Genomic DNA, 23130 nt, shown 5'->3' on the forward strand with positions numbered 1-23130 from the left:
GTTTTTGTGACTGCACTTGAAGAACCTCCAGTTTGACTGACCTTCATGTCTTAAAGTAATGACAGATTGTAATTTCTCTTTGCTTATTTGAGCTGTTCTTGCCATAATATGGACTTGGTATTTTACCAATTAGGGCTATCTTCTGTATACCATCCCTAACTTGTCACAACATTAAGAAGGAAAGAAATTCTACAAATGAACTTTTATCAAGGCACACCTGTTAATTGAAATGCATTCCAGGTGACTACCTCATGAAGCTGGTTGAGAGAATGCCTAGAGTGTGCAAAGCTGTCATCAAGGAAAAGGGTGTCTATCTGAAGAATCTCATATATAAAACATATTTTGATTTGTTTAACACTTTTTTTGGTTATGATTCCATATGTGTTATTTCATAGTTTTGATGTCTTCACTATTATTCTACAATGTAGAAAATAGTACAAATAAAGAAAAACCCTGGAATGAGTAGGTGTCCAAACTTTTGACTGGTACTTTATATATCAATACATGTGATTTCTCTCTGAAAGAAAATCTCTATTGTCCATTAGTCACTAGAGGGCGCCTGTGGGTTATTCAACCTAGATATAGTCCCTATCTAGGTTTATAGCAGGAATACATCCTATATAGACTAAAGGACATATGGGACAGAGCGGTAGCCCGCCCCCACACCCCCATTGATTTTGTTACTCAGATATCATACTGACATGGCATAAGTCAATACTAAATGTGGACAATTGCAGCAAATTAGTTAAGAAATTGCAAAAATGTCTCTCCACGGGTAGAATTGCATGAAATGTGTTATAAAATTGCAGAAAACTTGCTTTAAAACTGCACATTTTCTCTACGTCCCATGGAAAAATGATCCACCGTCAAGAGGCGGAAAACTAAAATGTTTTGCCGTGAGGTAGGGGGCCCACCAACCAATTCTTGCTTTGGTCCCCCAAAAGGCTCAAGCCGCCACCCACCCACACACAACAAAATATTTGCTAAATGAAATGTGATGTATGCAATGCCTGTGTGTCTCCCTGCACACCTATCTAACAGATACTGGCTGGGTAATGTAATGTAAAGTACTCTCTCATTCAGCACCACACTGATGACATCATACTCTGGAAATAGAGATGACACATTTTCCCGTTTTCAAACAAACGGACGGAGAGAGAGAAAGAGAGAGAGAGATGGAGAGAGGGACTGAACAAGTGAGTGAGAGAATGAGAGCTCCCATGGACCAGGGGGCTTGGAGAGAGGAGGGTAAAAGGAGAGAATGAGATACATTTGCTGTTTTTTTGGGGGGTTGTGTTTCACATTATTTTGTGCCCAGTAGAAATGAATCATAAAAAATGTATTGTGCCACTTTTATAGTAAATAAGAATATAATATGTTTCTAAACACATCTATGTTAATGTGGATGCTACCACGATTATAGATAATCCTGAATGAATCGTGAATAACGATGAGTGAGAAAGTTAGACACACAAATTTCATAACCCTAAAATATGCTAACCTCTCACTGTTACAATAATAGAGAGTCTGTAATATTCTCACTCAGTGGAAGTGGAACCTAAAGGGAAAGCATCTGTTGACAGCACAGATTAGTGACCTGACTCCTAAAGAGCTCAAAGAGGGGCGGCGGGCAATGAGCGTGTGTGTTTTAATTAGGGGCTCGAGGGGCAGTGATGTGGATACCCCCTGTCCGACTCAGATTAGGAGGAAGTTGCCTACTAGGCACTGGCCCAAGGTCAGCCTCACTAATAGTTAAGGTTATAATAATTCATTAAGGTCAGGATTTGGGGGAGGAAAAGCTGATCCTAGATCTCCACCTAAAGGTACACATACACCCAGAGCTCCAGACTAGCCCCCCACTGTCTCATCCTCTCCAGCCTACTAACCCCTACACTCCCTGGGCAGCCAGATAAAAAATGACAAGCCCCCTGGCTGGAACCCTGGAGAGTGAGAGTGACAACTAATCAAGAACGTAAAACCCTTAGCAGGTAGTTCGGATTACCTGTCGGCCAAACAAACTAAAATATCAACTCTCCATTACACAGCCAGGCACACAATGAACACAACATGCACAAATTAACACACAAAATCAAAGAAAATTATTGGTCACATACACATATTTAGCAGATGTTATTGAGGGTGTAGCGAAATGCTTGTGTTCCTAGATTCAACAGTGTAGTAATATATAACAATATATATATATATACATACTACCTCAACCAGCCTAACTAACCAGTGTATGTAGCCTCGCTACTGTATATAGCCTGTATTTTTTATGTTGTTTTATTTCTTTACCTACCCATTGTTCACCTAATACCTTTTGTTGCACTATTGGTTAGAGCGTGTAAGTAAGCATTTCACTGTAAGGTTGTATTCAGCGCACGTGAAAAGCGCACGTGAAAAATAAACTTTGATTTGACGGGACAAATTTCTTCAGCCGCCTGAGGTTGAAGAGATGCTGTTACGGCTTCTTCACCACACTGTCTGTGTGGGTGGACCAATTCAGATCGTCGGTGATGTGTACGCGGAGGAACTTGAAGGTTTGCACCTTCTCCACTGAAGTCCCATCGATGTGGATAGAGACATGCTGTTTCCTGAAGTCCACAATCAGCTCCTTCATTTTGTTGACGTTGAGGTTATTTTCCTGGCACCACTCTGCTAGGGACCTCACCTCCTCCCTGTAGGCTGTCTCGTCATTGTTGGTCTCAGGCCTATAACTGATGTGTCGTCTAAAAATTGGATAATTGAGTTTAGGCATGCATGGCCACGCAGTCATGGGTGAACAGAGAGTACAGGAGGGGGCTGAGCATGCACCCTTGTGGGGCCCCAGTGTTGAGGATCAGCGAAGTGGAGGTGTTGTTTCATACGTTCACCATCTGGGGGTGGCTGAAGTCCAGGACCCAGTTGCACAGGGTGGGGTTCAGACACAGGGCCATGATCTTAATGATGAGCTTGGAGGTACTATGGTGTTGAAGGCTGAGCTATAGTCAATAAACAGCATTCTTACATAGGTATTCCTCTTGTCCAGATGGGATGAGCAGTGGACAGTGTGATGGCGATTGCATCGTCTGTGGATCTATTGGGGCGGATATGCAAATTGAAGTGGCTGTAGGGTGTCAGGTAAGGTAGAGGTGATCCTTAACTAGCCTCTCAAAGCACTTCATAATGACAGAAGTGAGTGCTACGAGACAATAGTCATTTCGTTTAGTTACCTTTGCTTTCTTGGGTACAGGAACAATAGTGGACATCTTGAAGCAAGTAGGGACAGTAGTCTGGGATAGAGAGAGATTGAATATGTCCGTAAACATTCCAGCCAGCTGGTCTGTGCATGCTCTGAGGACGCGGCTGGGGATGCAGTCTGGGCCGGCAGACTTGCGAGGGTTAACGCGTTTCAATGTATTTTTCACGTCCGCCACGGAGAACGAGAAGCAACAGTCCGTGGGAGCGGGTCGCGTTGGTGGCACTGTGTTATATCCTCAAAGAGGGCGAAGGTGTTTAGCTTGTCCGGGAGCAAGATGTCGGTGTCCTCGACGTGGTTGCACAAAGTCCAGTGTAGTTCCTTGCGGGCCGTCGTGGTATCGACTTGAGGGGGAATATACACTGCTGTGACTACAACCGAAGATAATCATCTTGGAAGGAAATAGGGTCGGCATTTGATTGTGAGGTATTCTAGGTAGGGTGAACAAAAGGACTTGAGTTTCTGTATGTTATCACAATCAACCATGAGTAGTTAATTTGTAAGTCGCTCTGGATAAGAGCGTCTGCTAAATGACTTAAATGTAATGTAAATGTAAACATACACCCACGCCTTTCTTCTTCCCGGAGAGTTCTTTATTCTTGTCTGCGCGATGTACTGAGAACCCAGCTGGCTGTATGGACGGGCACAGTATATCCCGAGAGAGCCATGATTCCGTGAAACAGAGTATGTTGTATGTTACAGTCCCTGATGTTTCTCTGGAAGGAGATCCTCGCCCCTGAGCTCATCTACTTTATTACCCAGAGACTGAACATTAGCAAGTAATATATTCGGAAGCGGTGGATGGTGTGCACGCTTCCTGAGTGGGACTAGAAGTCCACTCCGAATACCTCTTCTCAGCCGGTATCTTGTCGTGGCCTCTGGGATACGTTAAATTGCCTTGGGATGTAAGAACAAAGGATCCAATTTGGGAAAGTCGTATTCTTGGTTGTAATGGTGGTGAGTTACCGCTGCTCTGATATTCAAAAGTTCTTTCAGTCTGTATGTAATAACACAAAAAACATGCTGGGCTAATAATGTAAGAAATAACACACACAAAAAAACAAATACTGCAAAGTTGCTTAGGAGCTAGAAGCAGAGCTGCCATGTCTGTCCGAGCCATCTTTGTCTTACACACACGCACACAATGAACACAGGTGAGCACAGTGTATTGGCAGATCAGGACGTACAAATGACAAAGACTGTGTGACTGTGCTTTTGAGCTCTAATTCAAGGGGGTCTATGGGGGCTGACTTCAGCTTTCATTGTGCGTCAAGGGGGCTTGGTCAGAATGTTTAGTGAGTCCACAGACAGGCAAGCTTACACTTGAAGCTTTATCAACATCTAACACGAGGTGTAGCACAGCAGAAAATGTAAAATAAAGTTCAAAAACACTAAACAACAAAACCCTAATCCCTGTGGAACCAGTGTGTGTGTGTATGTGTGTGGAATAACCGCTGTGGAATCTTTGATTAATATTTTCTCTAGAGCTGTGGGAGGCAGTGAGTCATCGATATGTGTCCAAAATGCCACCCTATTCCCTTCTTAGTGCACTACTACCCATAGGGCTCTGGTCAAAAGTAGTGCACTATATAGTGAATAGGATACAATTTAGGATGCACACAACCAGATGGTCTTTGAGAGACTGACACAGGAAGTGAGGTGTCAGAAATAACAGGAAGTGCACTCACTCTCAGCAGCTCCCCAGACGAGGGTCTGTCCTGAGGAATTTTGAGGAGGCAGCAGTCAACGAAGCTCCGGAAGGGGTCCGACCTCGAAGAAGGAGAGAGGGGTGGAGAGGTGGAGCAGAGGGACGGAAGAACACAGAATGCAACAATGATTAAGCCAGGCACAATAGGCAATAGTAGTCAACATCCACTTTCCCACCTTTCAAACCAGAGTCAGGGCCAAGCGGTGCTTCTATAGTTATTCACCATGTTTGTCCATCATCAAACTCTTTGCATGGGTACATCATACAGTCCACATAGTTTTCTAAATGTTGTACTAGTCTTAGCTCTGGGAGAAACAAGCATAAAGACATAAAGCTGTCACTTTCAATCATCTGTCAAAGTGTCATACATTCAGTAGTATACACTGAGTCAGGGTTAAGAGAGCACCTGTATTGCTTGTCAACATGACTAACACTGCATGGTGATGTTTCTGCTAGTTTCAGCTCTGAGAGACTATGTTAATGCCAGAGGCCTGTTTGAAACACATCCAACAACACACTGACACGGGGGCACCCACAGAAATAAATGAATAGAAAATCAAACTCTCATTTCTTGGAGAGTGAGCGCTACTTGTGAATCTGCTTGCTTAAGGTTTCACAACTGCCACATTGACTCCTACACTGGAGAACAATGAGTAGCACTGTTCAGTACGGAACATGGACGATGAAAAAACACTTTCACCTTCAGGAAAATCCCCTTGTAAAGAGTGACGTATGCTGCCACTTGTTTCAGCTGTAGTATAAGGAACTGTATTTGTTGAAAGGAATGTATTCCTAGAGCCATATAAGTCCTATATCTATCTTGGGTCAAGTAGAGTACAAACTCCCACCTTTATGGTGAGATACTACTATAAAGTGGGTGTAGTGCCATGTCATTGTAAATGTTGACATGGAGAGTAATATTCGACTGGATCTTCCTTCTATGCCAATCATTGCACCATCAGAAAGTGGGGTTTGCTGCCTGTCTTTCTGCATCCCTCTTCCTTCTTTCATTCCATCCTCCCGTCTCTCCCCTTGCCTCGCTCCCTCCATACCATCTGTCTGTCTCTCTCCCCTCCTCTCTCCCTGCCTCGCTTCCTCCATAACCATCCATCTGTCTGTCTCTCTCCATCATCCCTCTCCCCCTTCCTCTCTCCCTTCCTCTCTTCCTCCATAACCATCCATCTATCTGTCTCTCCATCATCCCTCTCCCCCTTCCTCTCTCCCTTCCTCTCTTCCTCCATAACCATCCATCTATCTGTCTCTCTCCCTGCCTCGCTCCCTCAATAACCATCCATCTATCTCTCTCTCCATCATCCCTCTCTCCCTGCCTCGCTCCCTCCATAACCATCCATCTGTTTGTCTCTCTCCATCATCCCTCTCCCTGCCTAGCTTCCTCCATAACCATCCATCTATCTGTCCCTCTCCATCATCCCTCTCCCCCTTCCTCTCTCCCTGCCTCGCTCCCTCCATAACCATCCATCTGTTTGTCTCTCTCCATCATCCCTCTCCCTGCCTAGCTTCCTCCATAACCATCCATCTATCTGTCCCTCTCCATCATCCCTCTCTCCCCCTTCCTCTCTCCCTGCCTCGCTCCCTCCATAACCATCCATCTGTCTGTCTCTCTCCATCATCCCTCTCCCCCTGCCTCGTTCCCTGTCTCTCTCCATCATCCCTCTCCCCCTTCCTCTCTCCCTGCCTCGCTCCCTCCATAACCATCCATCTGTCTGTCTCTCTCCATCATCCCTCTCCCCCTGCCTCGTTCCCTGTCTCTCTCCATCATCCCTCTCCCCCTTCCTCTCTCCCTGCCTTGCTCCCTCCATAACCATCCATCTATCTGTCTCTCTCCCTGCCTCGCTCCCTCAATAACCATCCATCTATCTCTCTCTCCATCATCCCTCTCTCCCTGCCTCGCTCCCTCCATAACCATCCATCTGTTTGTCTCTCTCCATCATCCCTCTCCCTGCCTAGCTTCCTCCATAACCATCCATCTATCTGTCCCTCTCCATCATCCCTCTCTCCCCCTTCCTCTCTCCCTGCCTCGCTCCCTCCATAACCATCCATCTGTCTGTCTCTCTCCATCATCCCTCTCCCCCTGCCTCGTTCCCTGTCTCTCTCCATCATCCCTCTCCCCCTTCCTCTCTCCCTGCCTCGCTCCCTCCATAACCATCCATCTGTCTGTCTCTCTCCATCATCCCTCTCCCCCTGCCTCGTTCCATCTATCTGTCTCTATCCATCATCCCTCTCCCCCTTCCTCTCTCCCTGCCTCGCTCCCTCCATAACCATCCATCTGTCTGTCTCTCTCCATCATCCCTCTCCCCCTGCCTCGTTCCCTGTCTCTCTCCATCATCCCTCTCCCCCTTCCTCTCTCCCTGCCTTGCTCCCTCCATAACCATCCATCTGTCTGTCTCTCTCCATCATCCCTCTCCCCCTTCCTCTCTCCCTGCCTCGCTCCCTCCATAACCATCCATTAATCTGTCTGTCTCTCTCCATCCCTCTCTCCCTGCCTCATTCCCTGTCTATCTCTCTCCATCCCCCTCTCCATCCTTCGGAGTGTGGTTTGGTGAATGGTAGATTACAGTAGAAGCCTGTGTACTTGAGCCTGATTCTTTAAATAGGCCTCAGCTAGGCCCCTCAGGTAATTACATAACATACACTATATATACAAAAGTATGTGTACACCCCTTCAAATTAGTGGATTTGGCTATTTCATCCACACCCGTTGTATAAAATAAATCACACAGCCATGCAATCTCCATAAACAAACATTGGCAGTAGAATGGCCTTACTAAAGATCTCAGTGACTTTCAACTTGGCACCGTCATAGGATGCCACCTTTCCAACGAGTCAGTTTGTCAAATTTCTGCCCTACAAGAGCTGCCCGGGTCAATTGTAATTGCTGCTATTGTGAAGTGGAAACATCTAGGAGCAACAATGACTCAGACGCGAAGTGGTAGGCCACACAAGCTCACAGAACGGGACCACATAGTGCACAACATCAGCACAATAACTGCTCGTTGGGAGTTTCATGAAATGGGTTTCCATGGCCGGGCAGCCACACACAAGCCTAAGAACACCATGCACAATGCCAAGTGTTGGTCGGAGTGGTGTAAAGCTCGCCACTATTGGATTATGGAGCAGTGGAAATGCGTTTTCTGGAGTTATAAATCACACTTCACCATTTGGCAGTCCGACGGATGAATCTGGGTTTGGCGGATACCAGGAGAATGCTACCTGCCCGAATGCATAATGCCAACTGTAAAGTTTGGTGGAGGAGGAATAATGGTCTGGGGCTGTTTTTCATGGTGTAGGGGGCTAAGCCCCTTAATTCCAGTGAATGGAAATTTAAATGCTACAGCATACAATGACATTATAGATGATTCTGTGCTTCCAACTTTGGGGCAACAGTTTGGGGAAGGCCCTTTCCTGTTTCAGCATGATAATGCCCCCGTTCACAAAGCGAGATCCATACAGAGGTTTCTTGAGATCGGTGTGGAAGAACTTGACAGGCCAGCACAGAGCCCTGACCTCAATCCCATCGAACACCTTTGGGATGAATTGGAATGCCGACTGCGAGTCAGGCCTAATCACCCAACATCAGTGCCCAACCTCACTCATGCTCTTGTGGCTGAATGGAAGCAAGGCCCAGCAGCAACATTCCAACATCTAGTGGAAAGCCTTCACAGAAGAGTGGAGGCTGTTATAGCAGCAAAAGGGGGACCAACTCCACATTAATGCCCATGATTTTGGAATGAGATGCTTGACGAGCAGGTGTCCACATACTTTTGGTCATGTAGTGTACTTTGACTGGGAATTCCAGGACTGCGAAAAGTGTGTGTGTGTGTGTGTGTGTGTGTGTGTGTGTGTGTGTGTGTGTGTGTGTGTGTGTGTGTGTGTGTGTGTGTGTGTGTGTGTGGTCACACAGCTCAGTGGAGGGATGGTGATGACTTACCACTCGTTAGACTGCAGCGTGGGAGAGTCGTTCTGGGCAATGTGATATAAGGCACTCATAGCATTCATGTTGAACAGCGGAGGTTTCCGTTCCGCTATGGAGGGGGGAGAGAGAGTTAGGAGGGAGTTCATATCTTGTTGACCAATAGGAAAGATAAGAGATACTACTGACCTAGTAATTCCCATTATCTGTCTGTTTGTATATAAGTGTCAGTGAGTGAGTGCAATTTCACATGCAGTGTCTGAAATAGATAAAGGGCCACACTAAATCACATGAAGAACAGGACTGAGCAACAATGTGAAGGAGTGTCATTCCTCTCGCCAGATGGTGTAGCTACAGTTGAAGTCGGAAGTTTACATACACTTAGGTTGGAGTCATTAAAACTTGTTTTTCAACCACTCCACAAATGTCTTGTTAACAAACTATAGTTTAGGACATCTACTTTGTGCATGACACAAGTAATTTTTCCAACAATTGTTTACAGACAGATTATTTCACTTCACTAATTCACTGCATCACAATTCCAGTGGGTCAGAAGTTAACCTACACTAAGTTGACTGTGCCTCATTTGAGTCAATTGGAGGTGTACCTGTGGATGTATTTCAAGGCCTACCTTCAAACTCAGTGCCTCTTTGATTGATATCTTGGGAAAATCAAAAGAAATCAGCCAAGACCTCAGAAAGATAAATTGTAGACCTCCACAAGTCTGGTTCATCCTTGGGAGCAATTAAAAAAAAAAACTTGAAGGTACCACATTTATCTGTAGAAACAATTGTACGCAAGTAAATACCATGGGACCACGCAGCCGTCATACCGCTCAGGAGGAGACACGTTCTGTCTCCTAGAGATGAACGTACTTTGGTGCGAAAAGTGCAAATCAATCCCAGAACAACAGCAAAGGACCTTGTGAAGATGCTGGAGGAAACAGGTACAAAAGTATCTATATCCACAGTAAAACGAGTCCTATATCGACATAACCTGAAAGGTCGCTCAGCAAGGAAGAAGCCACTGCTCCAAAACCTCTATAACAAATCCAGACTATGGTTTGCAGTTGCACATGGGGACAAAGATTGCACTTTTTGGAGAAATGTCCTCTGGTCTGATGAAACAAAAATAGAACTGTTTGGCCATAATGACCATGGTTATGTTTGGAGGAAAAAGGGGGATGCTGGCAAGCTGAAGAACACCATCCCAACCATGAAGCACGGGGGTGGCAGCTTCATGTTGTGGGGGTGCTTTGCTGCAGGAGGGACTGGTGCACTTCACAAAATAGATGGAATCATGAAGGAGGAAGATAATGTGGAAAAATTGAAGCAACATCTCAAGACATCAGTCAGGAAGTTAAATCTTGGTCGCAAATGGGTCTTCCAAATGGACAATGACCCCAAGCATACTTCCAAAGTTGTGGCAAAATGGCTTAAGGACAAAAAGTCAAGGTGTTGGAGTGGCCATCACAAAGCCCTGACCTCAACCCTATAGAACATGTGTGGGCAGAACTGAAAAGGCGTGTGCGAGCAAGGAGGCTGACTCAGTTACACCAGCTCTGTCAGGAGGAATGGGCCAAAATTCACCCAACTTATTGTGGGAAGCTTGTGGAAGGCTACCCAAAACGTTTGACCCAAGTTAAACAATTTAAAGGCAATGCTACCAAATACTAATTGAGTGTATGTGAACTTATGACCGACTAGAAATGTGACGAAATAAATAACTTCTGAAATAAATCACTCTCTCTACTATTATTCTGACATTTAACATTCTTAAAATAAAGTGGTGATCCTAACTGACCTAAAACAGGGAATTTTTACTAGGATTAAATGTCAGGAACTGTGAAAAACTGAGTATAAATGTATTTGGCTAAGGTGTATGTAAACTTCTGCTTCAACTGTATTTTCTCCACTCTTACTCCCCCTCCTGGCTCTCCCTTCCTCCTCCTCCCATCCTCTCCCCTTCCCAGCTCTCCCCTTCCCAGCTCTCCCCTTCCTGGCTCCCCCTTACTCCTCCTTCAACTGTATGTCTATTTGTTTGACATTCTGAAGCAGGCCAAAACAGTAGGTTATACTAACAATTAATGATGCCTCCTGATATGTCCAAAATCATTTCTACACTGGAAGCTGAGAGAGTTAGTTGCAGGCTTTCTGCTCTACAGGGTGTCAAAGAGGAGAAACCTCCAACCAATGTTCTGACTAAGAGCATCTGCTTAACGACTAAAATGTAAATGTAATTAATAAAGTAACGTAGTCCTATGCAGGTGATTCCCAGTAAAACAGAAGTACGCTAACTCACCCAGTTCTACGCAGGTGATTCCCAGTAAAACAGAAGTACGCTAACTCACCCAGTTCTACACAGGTGATTCCCAGTAAAACAGAAGTACGCTAACTCACCCAGTTCTACACAGGTGATTCCCAGTAAAACAGAAGTACGCTAACTCACCCAGTTCTACACAGGTGATTCCCAGTAAAACAGAAGTACGCTAACTCACCCAGTTTTACGCAGGTGATTCCCAGTAAAACAGAAGTACGCTAACTCACCCAGTTCTACGCAGGTGATTCCCAGTAAAACAGAAGTACGCTAACTCACCCAGTTCTACGCAGGTGATTCCCAGTAAAACAGAAGTACGCTAACTCACCCAGTTCTACACAGGTGATTCCCAGTAAAACAGAAGTACGCTAACTCACCCAGATTCCCAGTAAAACAGAAGTACGCTAACTCACCCAGTTCTACACAGGTGATTTTCCCAGTAAAACAGAAGTACGCTAACTCACCCAGTTCTACGCAGGTGATTCCCAGTAAAACAGAAGTAGGCTAACTCACCCAGTTCTACGCAGGTGATTCCCAGTAAAACAGAAGTACGCTAACTCACCCAGTTCTACGCAGGTGATTTCCAGTAAAACAGAAGTACGCTAACTCACCCAGTTCTACACAGGTGATTCCCAGTAAAACAGAAATACGCTAACTCACCCAGTTCTATGCAGGTGATTCCCAGTAAAACAGAAGTACGCTAACTCACCCAGTTCTACACAGGTGATTCCCAGTAAAACAGAAGTATGCTAACTCACCCAGTTCTATGCAGGTGATTCCCAGTAAAACAGAAGTATGCTAACTCACCCAGTTCTACGCAGGTGATTCCCAGTAAACACAGAAGTACGCTAACTCACCCAGTTCTACGCAAGTGATTCCCAGTAAAACAGAAGTACGCTAACTCACCCAGTTCTACGCAGGTGATTCCCAGTAAAACAGAAGTACGCTAACTCACCCAGTTCTATGCAGGTGATTCCCAGTAAAACAGAAGTACGCTAACTCACCCACTTCTACGCAGGTGATTCCCAGTAAAACAGAAGTACGGTAACTCACCCAGTTCTACGCAAGTGATTCCCAGTAAAACAGAAGTACGCTAACTCACCCAGTTCTATGCAGGTGATTCCCAGGGACCAGATGTCTATCTTCCCTTCGTACTGACCCTCATCCATGGCTAGGATCACTTCTGGGGCCATCCTGGAACACACAGACGGACGTGCACAAGTGTTAGCGGTGGTGGTACTGACCAGTCAGGTGTTAGTGGTGGAATTGACCAGTAAGGTGTTAGTGTTGTGTTAGGTACTGACCAGTAATGTGTTAGTGGTGGTGGTGGTGGTACTGACCAGTAAGGTGTTAGTGTTGTGTTGGTGGTACTGACCAGTCAGGTGTTAGTGTTGTGTTGGTGGTACTGACCAGTCAGGTGTTAGTGGTGGCGGTGGTACTGACCAGTCAGGTGTTAGCGGTGGTGGTGGTACTGACCAGTCAGGTGTTAGTGGTGGCAGTGGTACTGACCAGTAAGATGTTAGTGGTGGCGGTGGTACTGATCAGTCAGGTGTCATCGGTGGTACTGACCAGTAAGGTGTTAGCGGTGGTGGTGGTACTGACCAGTCAGGTGTTAGCGGTGGTGGTGGTACTGACCAGTCAGGTGTTAGTGGTGGTGGTGGTGGTACTGACCAGTAAGATGTTAGTGGTGGTGGTGGTACTGACCAGTCAGGTGTCAGCGGTGGTACTGACCAGTAAGGTGTTAGCGGTGGTGGTGGTACTGACCAGTCAGGTGTTAGTGGTGGTGGTGGTGGTACTGACCAGTAAGATGTTAGTGGTGGCGGTGGTACTGATCAGTCAGGTGTCAGCGGTGGTACTGACCAGTAAGGTGTTAGTGGTGGTGGTGGTACTGACCAGTCAGGTGTTAGCGGTGGTGGTGGTACTGACCAGTCAGGTGTTAGCGGTGGTGGTGGTACTGACCAGTCAGGTGTTAGCGGTGGTACTGACCAGTCAGGTGTTAGCGGTGGTGGTGGTACTGACCAGTCAGGTGTTAGCGGTGGTGGTGGTACTGACCAGTCAGGTGTTAGTGGTGGTGGTGGTACTGACCAGTCAGGTGTTAGCGGTGGTACTGACCAGTCAGGTGTTAGCGGTGGCGGTGGTACTGACCAGTCAGGTGTTAGTGGTGGTGGTGGTACTGACCAGTCAGGTGTTAGTGGTGGTGGTACTGACCAGTCAGGTGTTAGTGGTGGTGGTGGTACTGACCAGTCAGGTGTTAGTGGTGGTGGTGGTACTGACCAGTCAGGTGTTAGTGGTGGTTGTGGTACTGACCAGTCAGGTGTTAGTGGTGGTGGTGGTACTGACCAGTAAGGTGTTAGTGGTGGTACTGACTAGTAAGGTGTTAGTGTTGTGGTGGTGGTGGTGGTGGTACTGACCAGTCAGGTGTTAGTGGTGGTGGTGGTACTGACCAGTAAGGTGTTAGTGGTGGTACTGACTAGTAAGGTGTTGGTGGTACTGACCAGTCAGGTGTTAGCGGTGGTGGTGGTACTGACCAGTCAGGTGTTAGTGGTGGTGGTGGTACTGACCAGTAAGATGTTAGTGGTGGTGGTGGTACTGACCAGTCAGGTGTCAGCGGTGGTACTGACCAGTAAGGTGTTAGCGGTGGTGGTGGTACTGACCAGTCAGGTGTTAGTGGTGGTGGTGGTGGTACTGACCAGTAAGATGTTAGTGGTGGCGGTGGTACTGATCAGTCAGGTGTCAGCGGTGGTACTGACCAGTAAGGTGTTAGTGGTGGTGGTGGTACTGACCAGTCAGGTGTTAGCGGTGGTGGTGGTACTGACCAGTCAGGTGTTAGTGGTGGTGGTGGTACTGACCAGTAAGGTGTTAGCGGTGGTGGTGGTACTGACCAGTCAGGTGTTAGTGGTGGTGGTGGTACTGACCAGTAAGGTGTTAGTGGTGGTGGTGGTACTGACCAGTAAGGTGTTAGCGGTGGTGGTGGTACTGACCAGTCAGGTGTTAGCGGTGGTGGTGGTACTGACCAGTCAGGTGTTAGCGGTGGTACTGACCAGTCAGGTGTTAGCGGTGGTACTGACCAGTCAGGTGTTAGCGGTGGTACTGACCAGTCAGGTGTTAGCGGTGGTACTGACCAGTCAGGTGTTAGCGGTGGTACTGACCAGTCAGGTGTTAGCGGTGGTACTGACCAGTCAGGTGTTAGCGGTGGCGGTGGTACTGACCAGTCAGGTGTTAGCGGTGGCGGTGGTACTGACCAGTCAGGTGTTAGTGGTGGTGGTGGTGGTACTGACCAGTCAGGTGTTAGTGGTGGTGGTGGTACTGACCAGTCAGGTGTTAGTGGTGGTGGTGGTACTGACCAGTAAGGTGTTAGTGGTGGTACTGACTAGTAAGGTGTTAGTGTTGTGGTGGTGGTACTGACCAGTCAGGTGTTAGTGTTGTGTTGGTGGTACTGACCAGTCAAGTGTTAGTGTTGTGTTAGGTACTGACCAGTAAGGTGTTAGTGTTGTGGTGGTGGTACTGACCAGTAAGGTGTTAGTGTTGTGGTGGTGGTACTGACCAGTAAGGTGTTAGTGTTGTGTTAGGTACTGAGCAGTCAGGTGTTAGTGTTGTGGTGGTGGTACTGACCAGTAAGGTGTTCCTACGAAGGAGTTGGCAGGAGAAGCTATAGAGGCAGAGCCGAAGTCTGCCAGTTTGACCAGGCCAGGCTCTGTTAGCAGGATGTTTCCAGCTTTTACATCTCTAGAGAGCGCAAGAAAGAGAGAAGGGACAACATGGTCAGGGTGGTGGGATATTGTTATGACACATTATGTAGCCTTTATAAAGGATTTATGAATGCACAAATAAAGACGGACACCGTAAAGTGTTACAATATGTTTGTAGTATACTTCTCTTTCTTTGTTATTTATTTATCTATGATATATATCCAAAAAGCAGATGACAGGAGCTCAACTCCAGGAAGAATGTGGTTGAAACGTTGTGAATAACAACTCCGGATTATTAATAAAGACATTTCCTTGAGCACAGAAAACAGTGAGAGAACACTTGTAAAGTCTACTTTTGAGGCATAAAACCTTACAATTAATTTATGAAATTCTGTAGGGAATCATTTTTATTTAAGACATTTTGTCCTCAACTTTGAACATTTTAATCAGTGTAGTAAAACAATGCTTGCCAGAGAATTTAGGGCTTGGGAATTACTACTGTAATAGTGGATGCCTATCCTATTTGTGTATAATAAAAGAGTAACACGTGTCTTTATGGGAACGTAGTAAAATGATACGGGCTTCAGCACGTAATACCATTTTCCGTTAGTGACGTTCAAGAGGGCTTGTTGGAATGCACATGGAACTGAGATAAGGATTGCCAGATATAACCGCTCTTATACAGTTCTCTGATAACGTCATTATTACCTAGCTGTGAAAAGAGACACCACTTATCGTCTCAGCATCAGTTCAAATTTTGTTGTCGAGGAACATTTCAATGTGGAAACAGACAGGTAGACCCGACCGACCACTCACCTGTGAATCATATTACGGGAATGTAGGTAAGCCAGTCCCTGCAAGGCACCATGGGTTATGGCAGCAATTTCAACCTCTTGGAGCGGTTTCTTATGAACTAGAGAGGATAGAAAAATAAACCAGAAGGGGAAACCGTCAGAGCTATCTAGAGACACAGGGTACAGTAATCTGCCCTTCCTGATTTACACACAGCCACAAACAACCCCAACAGCATCTGCCTATTGGGTAAAGGGTTGGGATATTAGGGTTATAAAACACATTCAGGGCTCTGGTAAAACTATAGCCTGGTCCCAGATCTGTTTGTGCCGTCTTGCTAACGCAATGACTATAGAGAGGTGTTAAGACAGAGCAAACAGATCTGGAACCAGGCTAGTAGAGCGAAGCCTTGCCAAGGAGTCAAATGGCAAAGTGGAACTACAGTGGAGAACTTTCAACAGCACTTCACACACACCACCATGGGTGTTTAAAATGATATCCATGACAGCCAGGATGGGACACAAACACAAGTGCTATATATATATATATATATATATAAACTCAGCAAAAAAAGAAACATCCTCTCACTGTCAACTGTGTTTATTTTCAGCAAACTTAACATGTGTAAATATTTGTATGAACATAATAAGATTCAACAGACAAACTGAACAAGTTCCACAGACATGTGACTTACAGAAATGGAATAATGTGTCCCTGAACAAAGAGGGGGTCAAATCAAAAGTATCAGTCAGTATCTGGTGTGGCCACCAGCTGCATTAAGTACTGCAATGCATCTCCTCCACATGGACTGCACCAGATTTGCCAGTTCTTGCTGTGAGATGTTACCCCACTCTTCCACCAAGGCACCTGCAAGTTCCCGGACATTTCTTGAGGGAATGGCCCTAGCCCTCACCCTCCGATCCAACAGGTCCCAGAAGTGCTCAATGGGATTGAGATCCGGGCTCTTTGCTGGCCATGGCAGAACACTGACATTCCTGTCTTGCAGGAAATCCCGCACAGAACGAGCAGTATGGCTGGTGGCATTGTCATGCTGGAGGGTCATGTCAGGATGAGCCTGCAGGAAGGGTACCACATGAGGGAGGAGGATGTCTTCCCTGTAACGCACAGCATTGAGATTGCCTGCAATGACAACAAGCTCAGTCCGATGATGCGGTGACACACCGCCCCCAGACCATGACGGACCCTCCACCTGCAAATCGATCCCCCTCCCGAGTACAGGCCTCTGTGTAACGCTCATTCCTTGTAAGATAAACGTGAATCTGACCATCACCCTGGTGAGACAAAACCATGACTCGTCAGTGAAGAGCACTGACTTTGTTGTCGGTGATGTCTGGTGAGGACCTGCCTTACAACAGGCCTACAAGCCCTCAGTCCAGCCTCTCTCAGCCTATTGCAGAGAGTCTGAGCACTGATGGAGGGATTGTGCGTTCCTGATGCAACTCGGGCAGTTGTTGTTGCCATCCTGTGCCTGTCCCGCAGGTGTGATGTTTGGATGTACCGATCCTGTGCAGGTGTTGTTACATGTGGTCTGCCACTGCCAGGACAATCAGCTGTCCGTCCTGTCTTCCTGTAGTGCTGTCTTAGGCGTCTCACAGTACGGACATTGCAATTTATTTCCCTGGCCACATCTGCAGTCCTCATGCCTCCTTGCAGCATGCCTAAGGCATGTTCACGCAGATGAGTAGGGACCCTGGGCATCTTTCTTTTGGTGTTTTTCAGAGTCAGTAGAAAGGCCTTTTTAGTGTCCTAAGTTTTCATAACTGTGACCTTAATTGAGTAAAGCTGTTAGTGTCTTAACGACCGTTCCACAGGTGCATGTTCATTAATTGTTTATGGTTCATTGAACAAGTATGGGAAACAGTGTTTAAACCCTTTACAATGAAGATCTGTGAAGTTATTAGGATTTTTACGAATTATCTTTGAAAGACAGGGTCCTGAAAAAGGGACATTTATTATACACGCACACACACGAGTCGGAGCAAGGTCAGGAATGTTGGGAGACTGAACAGGAACATTCATAGTGGAATATTGAGTGGAGACGTTAGAGAAAAGGCTCATCTCTAACCATGAATGTTGAATCATTAAACGTCTTGTAACTAGGGGGCAGTATTTTCATTTTTGGAAAAATAACGTTCCCAGAGTAAACGGGCTATTTTGTCAGGACAAGATGCTAGAATATGCATATAATTGACAGCTTAGGATAGAAAACACTCTAAAGTTTCCAAAACTGTAAAAATATTGTCTGTGAGTATAACAGAACTGATATTGCAAGCGAAAGCCTGAGAAAAATCTAATCCGGAAGTGACTCATGTTTTGAAAGCTCTGCGTTCCAATGCGTCCCTATTGAGCAGTGAATGGGCTATCAACCAGATTACTTTTTCTAAGTATTCCCCAAGGTGTCTACAGCATTTTGACGTAGTTTCACACATTTATGTTGAAGAATGAGCGCAAGCGACTATATTGCGTAAGTGGTCACCTGATGGCTCTCAGAGTGATTCTTGTGTAAATTACAGAGGTAGCCATTTTTCCTCTCGGTCCTACTGAAAAGTCAACTGACCCAGTTGATATATTATCAAATAGATATTTGAAAAACACCTTGAGGACTGATTATAAACAACGTTTGCCATGTTCTGATATTATGGAGCTAACTTGGAATTTCGTGACCGCAATTTCCGGTCGATTTCTCAGCCAAACGTGAAGAACAAATGGAGCTATTTCGCCTACAAAAATAATATTTTTGGAAAAAAGGAACATTTTCTATCTAACTGGGAGTCTCCTGAGTGAAAACATCCGAAGCTCATCAAAGGTAAACGATATAATTTGATTGCTTTTCTGATTTTCGTGACCAAATTGCCGACTGCTAGCTGGACATAATGCTATGCTAGGCTATCAATAAACTTATACAAATGCTTGTCTTGCTTTGGCTGTAAAGCATATTTTCAAAATCTGAGATAAGAGGGTGATTAACAAAAGGCTAAGCTGTGTTTCAATATATTTCACTTGTGATTTCATGAATATGAATATTTTCTAGTAATATTTATGTCCGTTGCGTTATACTAATTAGTGTCAGATGATGACTACGATAGGTGGGTAGTTACAACAGGTTAATAGATTCATTGAGCACATGCTCCGAAAGCATCCAGCTATTTTTGTTTTGTTTTGTAGCCAAAAATGTTCTTTGGATGAGCTGTGTGTGTGTGCACTACTCACCCTCTAGTAAATCTGATGCGGAGCCTAGGCAGTACTCCATCACCAGCTGGAAGAGACAGAGAGAAAGGTCAGAGGTCAGAAGTTTATAACATAAAATTGAAAGAGTGAAGAGAGACAATGTGTGAAAGAATGGTGGAGAGAAAGAGAGAGCCTGCCCACAAAATGAGGTGGAAACTGAGCTGCACTTCCTAACCTCCTCCCCAATGTATGACCATATTAAAGACACATATTTCACTCAGATAACACAGACCCAACTCCCATATCTACTGGGTGAACAACTCCCATATCCCATATCTACTGGATGAAATACCACAGTGTGCCATCACAGCAGCAAGATTTGTGACCTATTGCCACAAGAAAAGGCCAATCGGTGAAGAACAAACACCATTGTAAATACAACCCATATTTATGTTTATTTATTTTCCCTTTGTACTTTAACCATTTGCACATCATTACAACACTGTATAGAGACATCATATGACATTTGAAATGTCTCTATTTTGTGAGTGCAATGTTTACTGTTCAATTTTGTTGTTTATGATCTATTTCACTTGCTTTGGCAATGTAAACATATGTTTCCCAACCTAATGAAGCCTTTAGAACTGAATTGAAATTGATGCAGCTCTGCCACAGTCCACTGACCCAGGCAGTGTTATCTTTCAAGTAGCAGCCTTTATACTCAATGGTGTTTGGGTGGTGCAGCTGCTCCAAAAACTTGACCTCCTTGATGATGTCCTGCCATTTCTGAGGAGAAAAGGAAGGAGAGGGAGAGAGAGTTTATGGATAGGTCAGTTACAATTACACAAGAGAGGAGTTTGAACCTAACCTTTATCCCCAATCCTAACATAAATGTCAACACAAGGCCTGGTGGATCACAGGGAATGTTGAACCTCTGTTACAATGCCTGATATGTGACTGATAAAGCAGACAGTGGGAATGAGTTCCAAGTAAGTTAGTGCCGTTTCAAAGCCTGAGGCATGACCATTCTAGTTTGAGTTTAAAGTGAGACGTGACCATCTGTGGTCAGAGTGACTTCTGAGCGAGTGAGAGCTGGCCAGGGAATGTTTAACCTTAGGTGTGACTGTTATAGTGGACACACTGAGTGACTCGGTTTGGCCAGTATAGCAGTCAGTGAGTGACTTCAGAGTGAGTTGGCTGGTTGGTTTGGCCAGGATAGCAGTCAATGAGTGACTTCAGAGTGAGTTGGCTGGTTGGTTTAGCCAGTATAGCAGTCAGTGAGTGACTTTAATGTGTGTTGGAGTTGTACTCTCACCTCGGTGGTCTGTTTGCCATTGTAGGACATCTTCTTGATGGCCACCACCTCTTTGGAGTAGGAGTTTCTGGCCTGTAGGAGAGAGACAAGGGAGGGTGTGAGTGAGAACGAGAGCTCGAGACAGAGAGAGTCAGAGAGAGAGAGAGAGTCAGAGAGAGAGAGAGAGTCAGAGAGAGAGAGAGAGACAGAGAGAGAGAGAGAGACAGAGAGAGAGAGAGAGTCAGAGACAGACAGAGAGACAGACAGAGAGTCAGAGACAGACAGAGAGTCAGAGACAGACAGAGAGTCAGAGACAGACAGAGAGTCAGAGACAGACAGAGACAGACAGAGAGTCAGACACACAGACAGAGAGTCAGACACACAGACAGACAGAGAGTCAGACACACAGACAGACAGAGAGTCAGACACACAGACAGACAGAGAGTCAGACACACAGACAGACAGAGAGTCAGACAGACAGACAGACAGAGAGTCAGACAGACAGACAGACAGAGAGTCAGACAGACAGAGAGTCAAACAGACAGACAGACAGAGAGTCAGACAGACAGACAGACAGAGAGTCAGACAGACAGACAGACAGAGAGTCAGACAGACAGAGTCAGACAGACAGAGAGTCAGACAGACAGAGTCAGACAGACAGAGTCAGACAGACAGAGTCAGACAGACAGAGTCAGACAGACAGACAGACAGACAGACAGACAGACAGACAGACAGACAGACAGACAGAGAGTCAGACAGACAGAGTCAGACAGACAGAGTCAGACAGACAGACAGACAGACAGACAGACAGACAGAGAGTCAGACAGACAGACAGACAGAGAGACAGACAGACAGAGAGACAGACAGACAGACAGACAGACAGACAGACAGACAGACAGACAGACAGACAGACAGACAGAGAGAGACAGAGAGAAAGGAGAGAGAGAGAGAGGAGAGAGAGAGAGGAGAGAGAGACAGAGAGACAGAGAGACAGAGAGAGAGAGAGAGAGAGAGAGAGAGAGAGGAGAGAGAGAGAGAGAGAGAGGAATGGGAGGGTAGATGTGAGAACAGGCATCTCTATATAAATACATCACAGTGGTATGAATACAGAATATGGGCTCATCTTTTATAGAGCTGTCATCAGTACTAAAACCCACTAGGAACGACCATCATTTGTTAACCAGATTGTGCTGCAGTTCACATTTAGTAAATTACTAGTAGTAAGTGAATAGTCCTTTCCAGAGTCAATTCATTTGCAAAACCAAGTGGAGCACTTGACATTCAATTCAATAAGTATCTGACACATAGACAGCTGGCTAGCATCCAGTTGGAGTCTAAAAGCTGGTACAAATGGGTCAAATTATAGTGATACATCTTTATACAGTTAGAAGCCAGTTTATTAGGTACACCACCCCCATTTAAAAAAATGGTTTGCTCCTAAAGACAGTCACATGACCGTGGCTTGCTACATAATGCAAGTAGACAGGCAATCAGTAACTGTTTGACTGAAAGTTAAAATGGGAAAAATGAGTGAACTAAGTGACTTTGTGCGTGGTATGATGGTTGGTGCCAGACACACCAGTGCCAGTAGCCTCCAGTGCTTTTCCACAGTGTCTAGGATCTACTGAGAATGGAGCAACAAAACAAAAAACATCCAGTCAGCGGCAGTCCTGTGGGACAAAACAGCTGCTTGATGGAGGTTGAAGGAGAATGGGAAGAATCGTACAAGCTAACAGCCACAAACAGGTCAATCACAGCACAGTACAACAGTGGTGTGCAAAACGGCATCTCGGAAACACATTACTCGTCGGTCCTTGTCACGGATGGGCTATTGCACAGGACAACCACACCGGGTTTTATTCATATCAGCTAAAAACAAGAAGAAGCAGCTCCAGTGGGCACATGATCACCAACACTGGACAATTGAAAAGTGGAAAAAACATTGCCTGGTGCTTGTTGCGTCATGCTGATGGCAGAGTCAAGATTTGGCATAAGCAGCATGAGTCCATGGCCCCATCCTGCCTGGTGTCAACAATACATGCTGGTTTTGATGGTGTAATGGTGTGGGCAGTGTTTTCCTGGCACAAGTTAGGTCCCTGGATACCATTTGAGCAATGTTTCCACGCCCCAAAGAATTCAGGCTGTTCTGGAGGAAAAGGGGGGTCCGATCAGGTACTAGATGGGTGTACCTAACAAACTGACTGATGACTCTGGGTCAAATGAGAACAAACTGGAAACAATAATCAACTGTCTCTCTTCATTGACTTAAGGAGTTACTGAACAAATACGATAGTACAGATTTTAACATCACAGGAAAGTCCCTCGAGTTGAGATATGAGCATAGAGGAAACAGGCTGTTCTTCAGCTAGAAGCTAGGTACAGTACTTAACCTGCTGGTGGCCCATCTACACACAGTAAGAACGTCATTACAGTCTCTGCCCCTCGGCATGGCTGAATTTTAGAGAACATTTTAGAGGCCCCCCTCTTGGCGGTGTAGAGAAATATTTGAATTTAAGCCAAATTCCTGCAATTCTACACATTTTTCCATGGAGCTGATTTAAAGATAATTTCCTATGCATTTTGCCATGGCTTATGTGGTTATTTTTCTCAAACATTAGATTAAATGACACTACCGTTCAAAAGGTTGGGGTAACTTACAAATGTCCTTGTTTTGAAAGAAAAGCACATTCTTTGGTCCATTAAAATAACATCAAATTAATCAGAATTGCAGTGTAGACATTATTAATGCTGTAAATGACTATTGTAGCTGGAAACGGCAGATTTCTTATGGAATATCTACTATTTAATAAAGCTGCCAGTTGAGGCGTCTGTTTCTCAAACTAGACACTAATGTACTTGTCCTCTTGCTCAGTTGTGCACCGGGGCCTCCCACTCCTCTTTCTATTCTGGTTAGAGACAGTTTGCGCTGTTCTGTGAAGGGATTAGTACACAGCGTTGTACGAGATCTTCCGT

General features: G+C 45.4%; 1 protein-coding gene across 5 annotated transcripts in view; it reads right to left on the reverse strand.

The window, feature by feature from the left end:
* LOC118371984 (serine/threonine-protein kinase TAO3-like) overlaps positions 1-23130 on the reverse strand; it is a 151809-nt gene that overhangs the window by 39793 nt on the left and 88886 nt on the right. For 2 of the 5 annotated variants that reach the window (XM_052479222.1, XM_052479223.1), the window contains exons 4-11: positions 20179-20250; positions 19548-19649; positions 18906-18951; positions 15699-15795; positions 14806-14919; positions 12296-12387; positions 8896-8989; positions 4927-5008 (exon numbers count right to left, since the gene is read on the reverse strand). In XM_052479222.1, the coding sequence (XP_052335182.1) occupies positions 4927-5008; positions 8896-8989; positions 12296-12387; positions 14806-14919; positions 15699-15795; positions 18906-18951; positions 19548-19649; positions 20179-20250 (699 nt within the window). Of the gene's footprint in view, positions 1-4926; positions 5009-8895; positions 8990-11853; positions 11889-11951; positions 11971-12148; positions 12168-12295; positions 12388-14805; positions 14920-15698; positions 15796-18905; positions 18952-19547; positions 19650-20178; positions 20251-23130 lie in introns of those variants that run through there. The other 3 variants (XM_052479226.1, XM_052479225.1, XM_052479224.1) reach the window with 3 other exon arrangements.

Source organism: Oncorhynchus keta, chromosome 25, assembly GCF_023373465.1.
Source record: "Oncorhynchus keta strain PuntledgeMale-10-30-2019 chromosome 25, Oket_V2, whole genome shotgun sequence".
Taxonomy (NCBI): Eukaryota; Metazoa; Chordata; class Actinopteri; order Salmoniformes; family Salmonidae; genus Oncorhynchus; species Oncorhynchus keta.